At 40.8% G+C, this 14203-nt stretch overlaps 1 protein-coding gene across 3 annotated transcripts; it reads left to right on the top strand.

The window, feature by feature from the left end:
• The first annotated feature begins 3556 nt into the window (after window positions 1-3556).
• LOC123509059 lies at window positions 3557-7909 on the top strand. 3 transcript variants are annotated; one of them, XR_006676103.1, is made up of 3 exons: window positions 3590-3930; window positions 6321-6644; window positions 7815-7909. XR_006676103.1 is itself a non-coding variant. In XM_045263183.1 (2 exons), the coding sequence occupies exons 1-2, from the start codon at window positions 3649-3651 to the stop codon at window positions 7869-7871; spliced, it is 339 nt and encodes a 112-aa protein (XP_045119118.1). In that variant the 5' UTR covers window positions 3557-3648; the 3' UTR covers window positions 7872-7898. The 3 variants fall into 3 exon arrangements, 1 of the variants encoding a protein (XP_045119118.1); XM_045263183.1 differs by lacking the exon at window positions 6321-6644 and having other exon boundaries at window positions 3557-3930; window positions 7815-7898; XR_006676104.1 differs by lacking the exons at window positions 3590-3930; window positions 6321-6644 and adding an exon at window positions 7310-7350 and having other exon boundaries at window positions 7815-7904.
• Window positions 7910-14203: the final 6294 nt, after the last annotated feature.

Raw genomic sequence — 14203 nt, 5'->3', positions numbered from 1 at the left:
GAGAGAGAGAGAGAGAGAGAGAGAGAGAGAGAGAGAGAGAGAGAGAGAGAGAGAGAGAGAGAGAGAGAGAGAGAGAGAGAGAGAGAGAGAGAGAGAGAGAGAGAGAGAGAGAGAGAGAAAGAACCTGATCACGATGGCATCCACTAATTACCTAAGAGGACACCCAAACAAAATACTGAAGGACTCCTGCACGAGCCACATCAACAAGTATGTATGGATGTATGTATGTATGTATGTATGTATAGCTTCCCGTATCGGAGCATTGATGCATGGAACAAACTGAGCATGGATGTGGTGTGTGCGGCGACTGTCACTCAAATGAACCACAAATTGGACCAGTGTGGACAAACAGACAGGACACACACACACATTATCATTATACAAGTGTTTTCCTTTACAAATTAATTGATGGTGCGAGTTGGTGCCATTAAAATATAGATGTTAATGGAGTAATCTTTTAATGGCTTCACTGTATATATGGACAGGGATGTTGATTATTATTATTATTATTATTATTATTATTATTATTATTATTGTTATTTGTTTGGGTTGATATATATACAATGGTTTATTTGAGAGAGAGAGAGAGAGAGAGAGAGAGAGAGAGAGAGAGAGAGAGAGAGAGAGAGAGAGAGAGAGAGAGAGAGAGAGAGGTGAATATGTAGTTACAATGGTGACGCTGCGCCCTGACACACACATAGGCCTACTGGCGCTGACACACAGGTCTATATGAGTAATCCTCGGTGTCACATCACTCCCCACCCAACACACAGAGACACTTATATAGGCCTACCCCAGGGTGCCACTTTTTTTATAGGCTTACCCCAGGGTGCCACTTTTCTGATAGGCCTACCCCAGGGTGCCACTTTTCTGATAGGCCTACCCCAGGGTGCCACTTTTCTGATAGGCCTACCCCAGGGTGCCACTTTTCTGATAGGCCTACCCCAGGGTGCCACTTTTCTGATAGGCCTACCCCAAGGTGCCACTTTTCTGATAGGCCTACCCCAAGGTGCCACTTTTCTGATAGGCCTACCCCAGGGTGCCACTTTTCTGGTAAGCCTACCCCCAGGGTGCCACTTTTCTGATAGGCCTACCCCCAGGGTGCCACTTTTCTGTTAGGCCTACCCCAAGGTGCCACTTTTCTGATAGGCCTACCCCAAGGTGCCACTTTTCTGATAGGCCTACCCCAGGGTGGCACTTTTCTTGACTTGAGCGACGTTTTGTCACTTTGCACAATTGTGGCGGCTTGGCGGCTTGGTTTGGCGGGAAAGTGAGCGTGGTGTGTCCTGTGTCATGTGTCGTGTGTCATGTGTCTGGCGCGGCGTGTCATGTGTCGTGTGAACACTGCAACACTCTCACAACACTGTGTTACTACACACATCCCAGCAAAGTGCCTTAAATCCACGCTAGAGTGTCGGGGCGCGGCACAGCATGCCCCACCACTGCACACACCCACACAAACTAAAGGGGCGCGGGGCGCGGGGCGCGGGGCGGGGCACCGTGTCGTTCCTTTAGGCTTCATAATACGTATATCAAAAATCAAACCACACCAGCGAGACAAGTAACAAAAACAAAACGACAAATTAAGAGGTGTGAGAATCACTAATTACACACACAAACAAACAATGGCGTCCTTGGAAAACAAACAAATAATATTAATGATAATATCTGAAGGGTGAGCGGCGCGGCGCTTTGTCGCGCGCTTGGCGCCAACACAGATTTCAAAATTATATTCATTAATAATTATTAATTTGCGTCAAAATACTCGTTCACAAACAACACTGTAGTGACGGAGTGGTGTCATCAGCGCAATAAACCTTATAAAACAAATCTTTATAATACATTACATAAATATTACAACAAATATTTGTAATACATTACATAAATATTACAACAAATGTTTGTAATACATTACATAAATATTACAACAAATGTTTATAATACATTACACAAATCTTAGCAACAGTAGGCTAGCAATTCATTTTATTTCATTTCTTCTTGATCTGTTTCACTATTTTTTATAATTTTACAGCCTAACAAGATCATTAATTATTTCCTCCAGTGCTGGGAACCTTCCTTTACCTGACACACGCCCATCACGCCCACGCCCACCCACGCCCATCATAGCCTACCCACTACCTCGCATACGCCCGCCATTACCCACTATAGGACGCCCACAAGCACGCCAACACCTCCACACCCACCCACGAGGTAGTGGCTAGGTTATGATGGGCATGTGTGAAGGTGTGGGCGTGTTGGTGAGGTGGTGGGCGTAGGGGAGATGCTCTTAACTTCACCAGTACCATGACGCGTTTTTCATATTCCTTGTGGTGACTATTTGGTGATTTTATACATCTTCACAAACTCATGTTGGGGATTAAAATAGTGAAGACTGTGGCCATTAATCTTCTGACCTCCATACACCCTTGCTAATGTCAATAAAATAGTCTAATGGTGCACAAAACTCAAGGTAAAAATGTCTCCCAGTACTGAAGGGGTTAAAATAGAGAAGACTGTGGCCATTAATCTTCTACCCTCCACAGACCCTTGGTAATATCATTAAAATGGTTCAATGGTACACAAATCTCAAGGTAAAAATGTGTCCCAGTACTGAAGGGGTTAAAATACGGAAGACTGTGGCCATTAAAATTCTGCCCTCCACAGACCCTTGCTAATGTCAATAAAATGGTCTAATGGTACACAAAACTCAAGGTAAAAATTCTTCCCAGTACTCTAAGGGTTAAAATAGTGAAGACTGTGGTCATTAATATTCTGTCCTCCACAGACCCTTGGTAATGTCAATAAAATGGTCCAATGGTACACAAATCTCAAGGTAAAAATGTGTCCCAATATTGAAGGGGTTAAAATAGGAAGACTGTGGCCATTAATCTTCTGCCCTCCACAGATCTTTGCTAATGTCAATAAATGGTCTAATGGCACACAAATCTCAAGGTAAAAGCGAGTCCCAGTACTGAAGGGATTAATGGTGTTTTCATCAGCGCTAAAACTCATATGAAAGGGCTTTTAATTCATTCTAGTGAAATATTTGGCTGTTACTTCGTGTGTGTGTGTGTGTGTGTGTGTTTCACTGTTTGATCTGCTGCAGTCTCTGACGAGACAGCCAGACGTTACCCTATGGAACGAGCTCAGAGCTCATTATTTCCGATCTTCGGAAATAATGCCCATTTGCCCATTTGCCTCGCCGCTTACCGGGACTCGAACCCGGGTCTCTCGATTGTGAGTCGAGCGTGCTAACCACTACACTACGCTGTGTGTGTATAGTAGTAGTAGTAGTAGTAGTAGTAGTAGTAGTAGTAGAGAGAGAGAGAGAGAGAGAGAGAGAGAGAGAGAGAGAGAGAGAGAGAGAGAGAGAGAGAGATTGATAACTTTATTGTTGTATCAATGTATACAACAAGGGAGGAGGAGGTCGGGTGATGCCGGCCAGCCCCTAAACCTGGAAAAAGAAGGATTTAAGAGTGCGTCAGGAGTGGGAGGGGAAGCACGTCCAGCCACACGCCTGGCACCGCAGCGTGACGCCGGGGCTGGCTGGAGCGGTGGCTGGACTGGGGCTGGTGGCTTGACTCACCATGATTGAGAACTAGCCAGCACACTTTGGGGCCGGCTATCAGGGGCAGACTGGGGCGAAGGATGTACCGGGGCAGACACTGGGTGGAGCCGCGGGCTGGCTGGCGCACTCTGGGGCCTGTTATCTGGGGCAGGTTGGGGCGCTGGCTGGACTGGGGCCGACACTGGCTGGGGCAGAGGTCTCTCACTGCGTCCCGCTGTAGCTCCAAGGCAGTGACCCTCACACGCAAGTCCTTGACCTCGGCTCGGATTTCCAGCAAGAGCTGCACCACGTCCTGGAGGGTCGAAGGCACGCCAGCCTGGGATACGGGGACTGCACGCTCAGCCCCCTACTGCAGCAGCATAGTAAGGGGCAGTCCAGGGTGGCACAGGGTCAGGTGGCCGTGAGGCAGGTGGAGAGGCACGCGTGATGAAAGAATAAAGCATTTTTAGCAAGATTTTAAGATATCAGAACATTTTTTAGGGTGTTTTTACGGTTTTGAAGGTAGAATGACATGATTTCAGCATTGCTAACAGGAGAAACACTCTTAAAACCCGTCAGTCATCTCTGTGGCTTTGGAAAACAGTCGTGGAGAGAGAAGAAAGCATTTTTGAGCAAGATTTTAAGATATCAACATTTTTTAGGATGTTTTTACGGTTTTAAAGGCAGAATGACATGATTTTCCTTTACCATTTCATATTAGTTTTATTTGATTTAAATGTTATTTTGCATTTTATAAGAACTTTGAGTGATAGAGGAAGTGTATACAATGATGTTGAGATTTTGCGTAGAAGACATTAGAGAAAGATTTCGGACTCCTAGAATACAGACAGCTAATCGGATTAAGAGGGGAGGCTGAGAGTTATTTGGATATCAGTAGGAAGGTGAAGGAATGGGACACAAAGATGTGGAAACAGGAGATGGAAGGGAAAGTAAGCTTGAAGATGTACAGGGAGATGAGGCAAAGTCTATAATAGGAGGGCAGGATAAGATTTATGACAACAGGGAGGCTACCATAATAGTCTTTCGATGTAGGACCAACAATATGGATCTTGGAGATAGGCAAAGGTTTATAAATGCGGCAACAGAATGTATTATGTGTGGTGATCCAGTGGAAGACCTAAAACATTTTATTCTTTACTGTCCAGCCTACAACTTAGAAAGACAGAGACACCCAGTCCTACAACGACCCTACCAAGAAGACACAGATGCCATACTAGGAGATTTGCTATCAGTGCTTCCACACCCAAAATCTTAAATTCCTTTAACCTCTCGTAAAATTTCCTTAGGTTTCCTTGACCTCAATCCAACATTTCTTTATATTTTCCTAACTTTCTTAGGTATAATTTTTGCATTCTTTTCATTCAAGCTAAACAGAGGTTGTCATATAAAAGTACCATTTGTCTTTTTAATCGTTTAATTAATTGTTTAACAATTACTTATTAATTCACAAAAATTCATAAAAATCATTCATAATTCATAAAAACAATTCACATCTTGTTTAATGTTAATAAATAAATCCTACATGCCAACTGAAATAAGTATTCTTTCTCTTTGGTACAATAAGACTATAACAATATATGTTCCTTTCACATAAATTACACAGATTTCATAGACCTCTGTAACACTGGACTCCAGTGTTACAGAGGTCCATGGTACAGGGTATATCCTACATGCCAACTTAAAATACACAATCTTCTCTTTGGTGCAATTAATAAGACTATGAAAATCTATATTCTGTGGTATGAATAAATATACTGTATCCTACATGCCAAAAATACATTTTCTTCTCTTTGGGCATTGTTGCAATAAACAAAACTACAAATATAAAATTTATACTCCTGTCACAAAGGTAACACAACACAACTTTCCTCTCTGGCAGAGTCTGGCTCTCCCCATCTCTTTCCTTATATGGCATACCAACAGTGATACTAAATTGTAAACATTATTTTTCCTTGAAACCGCTTAGGAATAGTTTTCTGATATTTGAACATTGATCATTATCTGCACTGGCTTTCATTTTACTGTGGAGTCTAAGCATACTATGTGGTGGATCTATGACTGCAGCCTGATGTTGAACTTTCTTCTGGAAAGCTGTCTTTGCTGTAATTAGACCAAGTACGCTTTCATTCTTAAGTGATGCTCGATGGTCATTCTTAATCAGTTTCAGCTGACTAAACAATCTTTCTACAGCTGCATTTGAGTAAGGGAGTGAGAACAATAGTGAAACCATCCTGCTGAGCTGTGGATTTTGTATATTCCTGCTATATTTTTAGCTTCAAAAACTGACTGCCAAAACACACTGTGATCTAAACTTTTTGACACACTAGAACTCAGATAGTTAGTTGTCTGTCTCCATTCAAGGTTTGTTTGCTGTAGGTCAACAACATCCTTCAAGTATGGCAACCTTTCAAAAATAGGGGCCAGTGAAGGAAGAGTTAGATTTTGGGCTACTTCAGGAGATAGGCAAGATAAAAAATCAAAATCTCCAATGTTATCAAATCTAGAGAGGATCTGCTCTACACATTCTCTTAGAAAATCTCTGCAGTGGGAATAAAACGATCTTACATCAGGATGATCATATCCAAGTTCTCTGGCTAGATATGCTCTGTACAATATTAGTTGCTGCTAGAAAATTTAGATATTTTAATGAAATAAGCCAATTTCCTTAGAATTTCCTTAGATTTAGTAATTTCCTTAACATGATCCTTGTGACATAAAAAATTTCCCTAAAATAAGGATATTTCCTTGAAAGTGGAAGCACTGTTTGCTATATGAAAACAGTGAAATTGAAAATACCAAAAGACATATTGTTGGAATTTTGGAGAAAAAGACAAAAACAGAAAAGAAATATGCAAAACTAAAAAGAAAAAAAAAAAAAAAAAAAAACCAGACAGTGAATATAACAACAGTAAAATTAATAAACAGCAATATAAAAAACCCGGAGCGACAGGAAAACCCATCAGGAAGTGCCGTTCCAAAAGGCATTACTTCCGACACCAACCAGAACCAGCCAGAACACCCGTCATTGCTAGCTTGGAGTGTTGACATTGACAGCTTTTGAACATTTGTGGAGCAGGTGAGTTATTCCCAAGTGTGTGAGTGTACATGGTTATTAGGTGAAGTATGTAGAGTAGTGAGACGTGCCAATTAAGTTGAAAAAAAGTCTGGTAAACTGAAAATAAGTGCGTCTTTAATAAGCAACTTTCGGATTTTTGTTGCCTCATTTGTGGTGGTCATTCCTGCGGTATTACTGCAGAGTTTCACCACAATCAGCTACTTGTTTTTTTTTTTTTTTTACCCACCTCAAGAGATAGAACTCCTGATTACGAGTAATTTGAACCCCATATATACTAGATGCAACCTTTTTGAATGGCGACACATTTTTTTTCTTTTTTTAAGCGTGTTTTGGTGATCAGCCATGACAATAGCCTCGCCTCCCGCATCAAACCCGGCGGCGGCTCGGCGGGCTCCGTGACATGGGCTTAATTGTTTACAAACAAATTTCTTCTGGTAGATTTCAGCTTATTTTGAATTAATTTACCAGTTGTTTTTTGATGGAAATCATAATATGTTTCGGGGCTGTAAAAAAAAATTGGTTGATTTGCGCCAAAAACAAGTGGTATTTTAATGTTCCCTACAGGAGCTGCCGATACAAAGGCCTGACCCAGAAGAAATTCTGCGTCACCTGTACCATCAAGATCAAGATCAAGATAATTAAAAGCAAGCCAAAATCTACCACAAAAAAATAGTTTTGTCCAGAAAGGGCAAGGTGGTGAAACTCTGTAGGTTTACCATTCCTGCCCTCCTACGCCTTGTTGTGCCCCCATATTGCCTCCATAGATAGGTTATGCACCCATACACCTTCCATATCCGTAATAGTGTGATATTTGAAGCGGTTACTGAGATATGGTGGTGTTATTGTGTTAGGCAGTGTCCGCCATCCTGCTTGCCACATCGGCCATTTCTGTGTTAACTATTTTCAGTTTTTCTCATTTACTACGCCCCCATATTGGCTCTGTAGATAGTTTGTGCACTCCCATATGCGTGATAGTTTGATAGTTGAAGCGGTTACTGAGATGTGTTGGTGTTATTGTGTGTTAGGCAGTGTGCATCACCCTGCTTCAGTGCCTCCCACATAGGCCCTTTTCTGTGTTGGCCTTTAGTCAGTTTTCTCCTTTCCTACGCCTTGTCATGCCTCATTTATACTATTACTACCACTACAATTACAACTATCACTATTCCATAGGTGCACCATGGCTTGCCGCAATGTCACAACTGGTCCTTGGAGAGCCGCTGGTGGTGACGGGCTGCCTGTGTCCTCTCTGCGACAAAACTCACAAATACTCCACTCACCAAGTTCCAGAGGAGAGGTGAGTGTGTGTGGGTGTGGGAGAGGTGTCTGTAGGTGTGCTGTGAGTGTGGTGGGTGTGTAAGTGTATTTTTTGTAAGTTTTTGTAATGTCAACTATAGCTATGTAGGTATATTGTTTTTTTTTTTTGGTGTGGGTTGGCTAGGGTAGACTTATTGTGGGTGTTTTCCAGGTGTGATTTGAGGTTGTTTTTGTGTGTGTGTGTGTGTGTGTTTTGTTGTGTGATGCAATATTTTAAGGTAATTTTTGGTGCTTTTTTGTTTAGGTAATGTTTGTCTTGTTTCCTCTATATCTCCCTCCACAGGTTACCTCCAGGCTTTTCCTTCCATAGACTATTTCCTCCATGTTTCCTCCACCTTCCCTCCAATTTTGACTCTCCTATCTCACTTCTATCATAGTCAAAATAGTACTTTTCTAAATCTCACTTCAAAACCTGACAATTTTTCTCATCTTTCCTCCATATCTCCCTCCACACACCAAGCTGTATACTGTGCTGGTGTGTGCGGGTGTGGAAAGGTTTCGCAGGTGTGGTGTGTATGTGGTGCGTGCGGTGTGTGTGTAAGTGTTTTTTTTTTGTGTGTGTGTAAACTATATATTTTTTTGGTGTGTGTTTTTTACGTTTTCCAGTGTTTGCAAAGAGTTGTTTATGATTTACTGGTGTGTGCAGGTGTGGGAATGGTGTGTGCTGGTGTGGTGTGTGTTTGGTGAGTGTGGGATGTGTGATAGCGTGTTTTTTCTTACAATTTTGTCTCATGAACATCAATTTTTTTCACTTGTTTTGGCCAGAAAATATTTGTCTTTTTAAAATCCTTCTATTACCACCACCATCACCCCACCACCACCACTACCACTGTCCAACCACACCCACCAACATTACCACATCAGATGCTCACAAAACCACACCATTTCACTACCACCTCTAGTACTAGTATAACCACCACCACTACTACTACCACCACCACCTCCTCCTCCCAACAGGATCACCAGACACCACCGGCCGTACTAAAGGAAGTTGCTCTATGTAGGGATGGAACATGGCATCTGCACCAGCTGGGACACACTTAGCCAACTGTGAGTATTGAAGGCTGTTTTAGGGTGTTTGAAAACTTTGAGGGTGTTTAAGGCTACTTTAGGATGTTTTAAGGCTGTCTCAGGGTATTTTTAGGCTGTTTTAGATTGTTTAAGGCTATTTTAGGGTGTTTTAAGAATTTTAGGATGTTTAAGGGAGTTTTATGCTATTTTAAGGGTGTTTAAGGCTGTTTTAGTGTTTTTAAGGCTATTTTAAGGTTATTTAAGGGTGTTTAAGACTTTCAAGTATTTTAGGCTATTTTAGGGTGTTTTAATGGTGTTTCAAGATATTTTAAAATTTTGGCTCCTGAAGTGATGAAGTGTATGCCCACGCCATCGCTCCATCAGTGCTTCATCTACTCGCTTTGTGTGTTTTTTATGATTCAGTAACAAAGTGACTAAGGGCCGTACCAAGAGTCGCGAAGGCCAAGGCACGGACCTTCCCTTCGACCAGCAAGGCAAAGCCTTCGCCCTTACCTTCAATCCATACCAAGAGTCGCCGTGGAAGGTAGGGCGCGAGAGGTCTGCCGCTAGCATGAGTTGGTAACAGTTGTTTCAGTATTGGTATAACTGTAATCCGGATTTGAGCTCCACGAACAACAACAAAACCACAGTGCGCGCTACAAGAATGGAGGGAAGAAGCTGTGACCGGGCCAAACCACTCACGCACGAAGAGAGAATATTGATTCTCAATCTTGTAAAAGAGAATAAAGACTTGCAAGACCGCTCAACAAACCCAGCTAGCCTTCACAAGAAAAAAATTAGCTTGGGAGGCGATCACCAAGTCATTTAATGCCATTAACATTTTTTTTTATATTAAGATATTTATAGCTAAATAAAAATTCAAGATTTTAGCATCAGCTGGTGCTTAGAGAGAAAATGACAATGTGAAAAAGAGGCAGGCTCAGGTAGTGAGTAACAAGCCCACATGTGATCAGAGTTATTGAATATCTGTGTTCTCAAGCATTCCTTATTGAAACCTGGCTTGCCACACACTTAAATAATTTTTCTTCTTTTCAAGTTTTGTATATGTATAGCAGTTCTGAATGTTTATTGTTGTTGCTCAATTTCACTATGTGTTTATAACAGGTTTATTCAACAACTTTACAGACTGCAGTGTTTTCATAATTTCCAGAATTCTTAACTTTCTTTTTTTCTGTATCCTTCCATTATCCCTAAAGTGGTAATTTATCATGTGTTTGGAAATCACTGTCTTACAAAATCTATATCAAGAAACAGTGGTAATTCATTACAAGAGTTGAGAAATTTGTATTCTTTGGGATCTGCTAGACCACAATTTGTATGCATATCATTAAAAATTCCATAGTTAACACATTAGTATAGTCAATCATGAATTACATTAATCATGGCCTGAAATGGTTTGGATACAGGACTATACATCTTGAGAACTACCTACAATACTGTCAGTATACCTAGACTTAAATCCTTGCACATCACACCCAACTCAGTGAAAAGTTATCTGTTGACTTAGCTTTAACATTATTGCACTCAATGCTTATGTCACTCACTCTGAATTTATGGCCTCCGCACACTGAAACACTAAGGTCTCTCTCTCTCTCTCTCTCTCTCTCTCTCTCTCTCTCTCTCTCTCTCTCTCTCTCTCTCTCTCTCTCTCTCTCTCTCTCTCTCTCTCTCTCTCTCTCTCAGATATTAATCCAGTTTTATTTATTTCAGATTGTGTTAAGAATATGAAGAAAGACAGACCAAGACAAGAAGAAGAGGAAGAGAAGAAGAAGAAGAAGAAGAAGAAGGAAGAGGTGGAAGAAGATGAGAAGAGGAGAAGAAGAAGAGAAGAGAAAAAAAGAAAAGGTAAAATAATAAATATTGTCATTTTATAAATTTTTTTGCTATTTCTCTCTCTCTCTCTCTCTCTCTCTCTCTCTCTCTCTCTCTCTCTCTCTCTCTCTCTCTCTCTCTCTCTCTCTCTCTCTCTCTCTCTCTCCTCTCCTCCTCCTCCTCCTCCTCCTCCTCCTCCTCCTCCTCCTCCTCCTCCTCCTCCTCCTCCTCCTCCTCCTCCTCCTCCTCCTCCTCCTCCTGTACTAATACTATTACTATTATTACTATCCCATTGTGACCTGTGTGACCTCTGATCTTTTGCCACAGGACTCCCTGGACTGCGACTTCACTGTGACCCGAGAGGAGGTGGCCACTCAAAGCTGAGGTCACACGGCTTCCTTCCTTATGCAGGTCAGTGGTGTGGTGTGTGGTGTGAAGTGTGGTTAGGTTAGGTTGGGCTGGATAAGATTTTGAGGACATTTTGAGGCAGTTTGGCATGTTTGATGGGTATTTTAAAATAGTTTGGCATGTTTTAAGGGCATTTTAGACAGTTTGGCATGTTCTAAGGGCATTTTAGACAGTTTGGTATGTTTTGAGGACATTTTAGACAGTTTGGCATGTTTTGAGGGTATTGTAAGACAGTTTAGAGGCCATGTTAAGACAGTTTGGTATGTTTTGAGGACATTTTGTTACAATTTGGCAGGTTTTGAGGGCAATTTATAACAGTTTGGCTGGTTTTGAGGGTATATTAAGACAATTTGGGAGGTTTTAAGGAAATTGAAGATAGTTTGGCAGGTTTCAAGGCCATTTTAAGACAGTTTGGCAGATTTTGAGTGCAATTTAAGACAGTTTGGCAGGTTATGAGGATATATTAAGAGTTTGACATATTTGAGGGCATATTGAGACAGTTTGGCATGTTTTAAGGGCATTTTAAGACAGTTTTTTGGTTGAGTTGCGTTCAGTTCAGTTTACAACATAGTGAAGGTGACTCAATGTAAACAGTGCATCTCTCATTACAGGAAAGTCAAGCCAAGCCAAGACAAGCCACGCCACAACACAACACAAGCCTTCTACAACACCTACAGCCATCAGCAACACCCAGGGTACAAGACAACACCTAAGCCATGAAGAAGAGTTAGGATAGATTAGCAGTTTGTCATGTTTTTTTTTTTTTTTTTCTTTTAAGGACATTTTAAGACAGTTTGGCATGTTTTTATGGTATTTTAAGATTATTTGGCATGTTTTTGATGGCATTTGAAGAAAGTTTGGCTGTGATAATACCATTTTATTGACATTAGGAAGGGTGTATGGAGGTGACAATATCAATGGGCACAGTTTTCACTATTTTAATCCCCACATGAGTTTGTGAAGCAAGTGTTGGATTCTCAGGACAAAGATGCAGTGTGCTTGTTAAGAGATTCACTCAGCGCTCACTCAATCATTCACTTACTGAGCTCAGAGGAATGAAGAATGTGCATTGTTGCTGCTTGTGTGTCAGTCAAAGGGCTATATTCACAAACAATTTACTCTCACCACGACTGCTTTCCAAGGCCACAGAGATGACTGGCAGGGTTTTCAAGAGTGTTTCTCCAGTTAATAATGTAGAAATGTAGTCACTCTGCCTCTAGAACCATAAAAACACGATTAAAAACGCTTTATTCTCCACCATGACTATTTTCCAAGGCCAGAAATGATTGGCAGGGTTTTCAAGAATGTTTCTCCAGTTAATATTGTAAAAATCTTGTCATTCTGCCTTTAGAACTCTCTCTCTCTCTCTCTCTCTCTCTCTCTCTCTCTCTCTCTCTCTCTCTCTCTCTCTCTCTCTCTCTCTCTCTCTCTCTCTCTCTCTCTCTCTCTCTCTCTCTCTCTTATTATTGAAAGAGTTGGTTTGTAAGATTGTGTCACTTCAAAACCAAACATTTTCATCTTTGAATATTTGTTAACTTGAAAAATTGTTTAAGAATATTTTGTGAAGTTGAAAATTTGTTCAGATTTCCACAGTGAAGACTGGCCATTAATCCTCTGATGTTTATGGATCTTTGTTAATGGCAATGAAATGGTCTAATGGTACACAAATCTCAAGATAAAAATGTGTCCCAGTACTGAAGGGGTTAAATAGTGAAGACTGTGGCCATTGATCGTGTCACCTCCATAGACCCTTGCTAATGTGAATAAAATGGTCTAATGGTACACGAATGTCAAGGTAAAAATGTGTCCTAGTACTGAAGGGGTAAAAATAGTGGAGATTGTGGCCATTAATCTTCTGCCTTCTTTAGACCTTTCCAAGTGTCAATAAAATGGTCTAATGGTATCCAGATCTCAAGGTAGAAATGTGTCCCATTACTGAAGGGGTTAAAATAGTGAAGACTGTGGCTATCATTCTTCTGCCCTCTATAGACCTTTCCTAATGTCAATAATATGTCTAATGGTACACAAATCTCAAGGTAAAAATGTGTCTCAGTATTGAAGGGGTTAAGATAGTGAAGAATGTGGCCATTAGTCTTTTGACGTCTATAGATCTTTTCTACTGTCAATAACATGGTCTAATGGTACACAAATCTCAAGATGTCCCAGTATTGAAGGGGTTAAAATAATGAAGAATGTGGCCATTAATCTTCTGACCTCTGTAGATGTTTCCTAATGTCAATAAAATGGTCTAATGGTACACAAATGTTAAGGTAAAAATTTGTCCCAGTACTGATGGCGTAAAAATGGTGAAGACTGTGGCCATTAATCTTCTGATGTCTATAAGCTTTTCCTAATGTCAATAAAATGGTCTAATGGTACACAGATCTCAGGGTAAAAATGTGTCTCAATACTGAAGGGGTTGAAATAGTGAAGACTGTGGCCATTAATCTTGTGATCTCCATACACCTCTCCTAATGTCAATAAAATGGTCTTAATGGTACACAAATCTCAAGGTAAAAATGTCTCCTAGTACTGAAGGGGTTAAAATAGGGAAAAGACTGGCCATTAACCTTGTGACCTCCATAGACCCTTGCTAATGTCAATAAAATGGTCTAATGGTACACAAATGTTAAGGTAAAAATTTGTCCCAGTACTGAAGGAGTTAAGATAGTGAAGATTATAGCCATTATTCTTGTGCCCTCCATAGACCCTTCTTAAAGTGAATAAAATGGTCTAATGGTACACAGATCTCAAGGTAAAATGTGTCCCAGTACTGAAGGGGTTAACATGCCACATTATCCCTTACACAGAATGATTATTTAGGTTACAACTTTGCCCACTAAGACTAAGGTAACAGTAATTGTAATGGGAGGCACTGCAAGGTTTTCTTCATTTTTCAGAATTCTTATTTATTTATTTATTTTTTCTGTCAGCTTTATTTCTCACCCAAAAATTGTTAAGCTGCTCCCAAGGGATAATTTACCCCCAGTTTG

The sequence above is a fragment of the Portunus trituberculatus genome, chromosome 26 (assembly GCF_017591435.1).
Source record: "Portunus trituberculatus isolate SZX2019 chromosome 26, ASM1759143v1, whole genome shotgun sequence".
Taxonomy (NCBI): domain Eukaryota; kingdom Metazoa; phylum Arthropoda; class Malacostraca; order Decapoda; family Portunidae; genus Portunus; species Portunus trituberculatus.
Note: the sequence above shows the minus strand (reverse complement) of the source record. Positions and strands in the feature narration are given on the sequence as shown.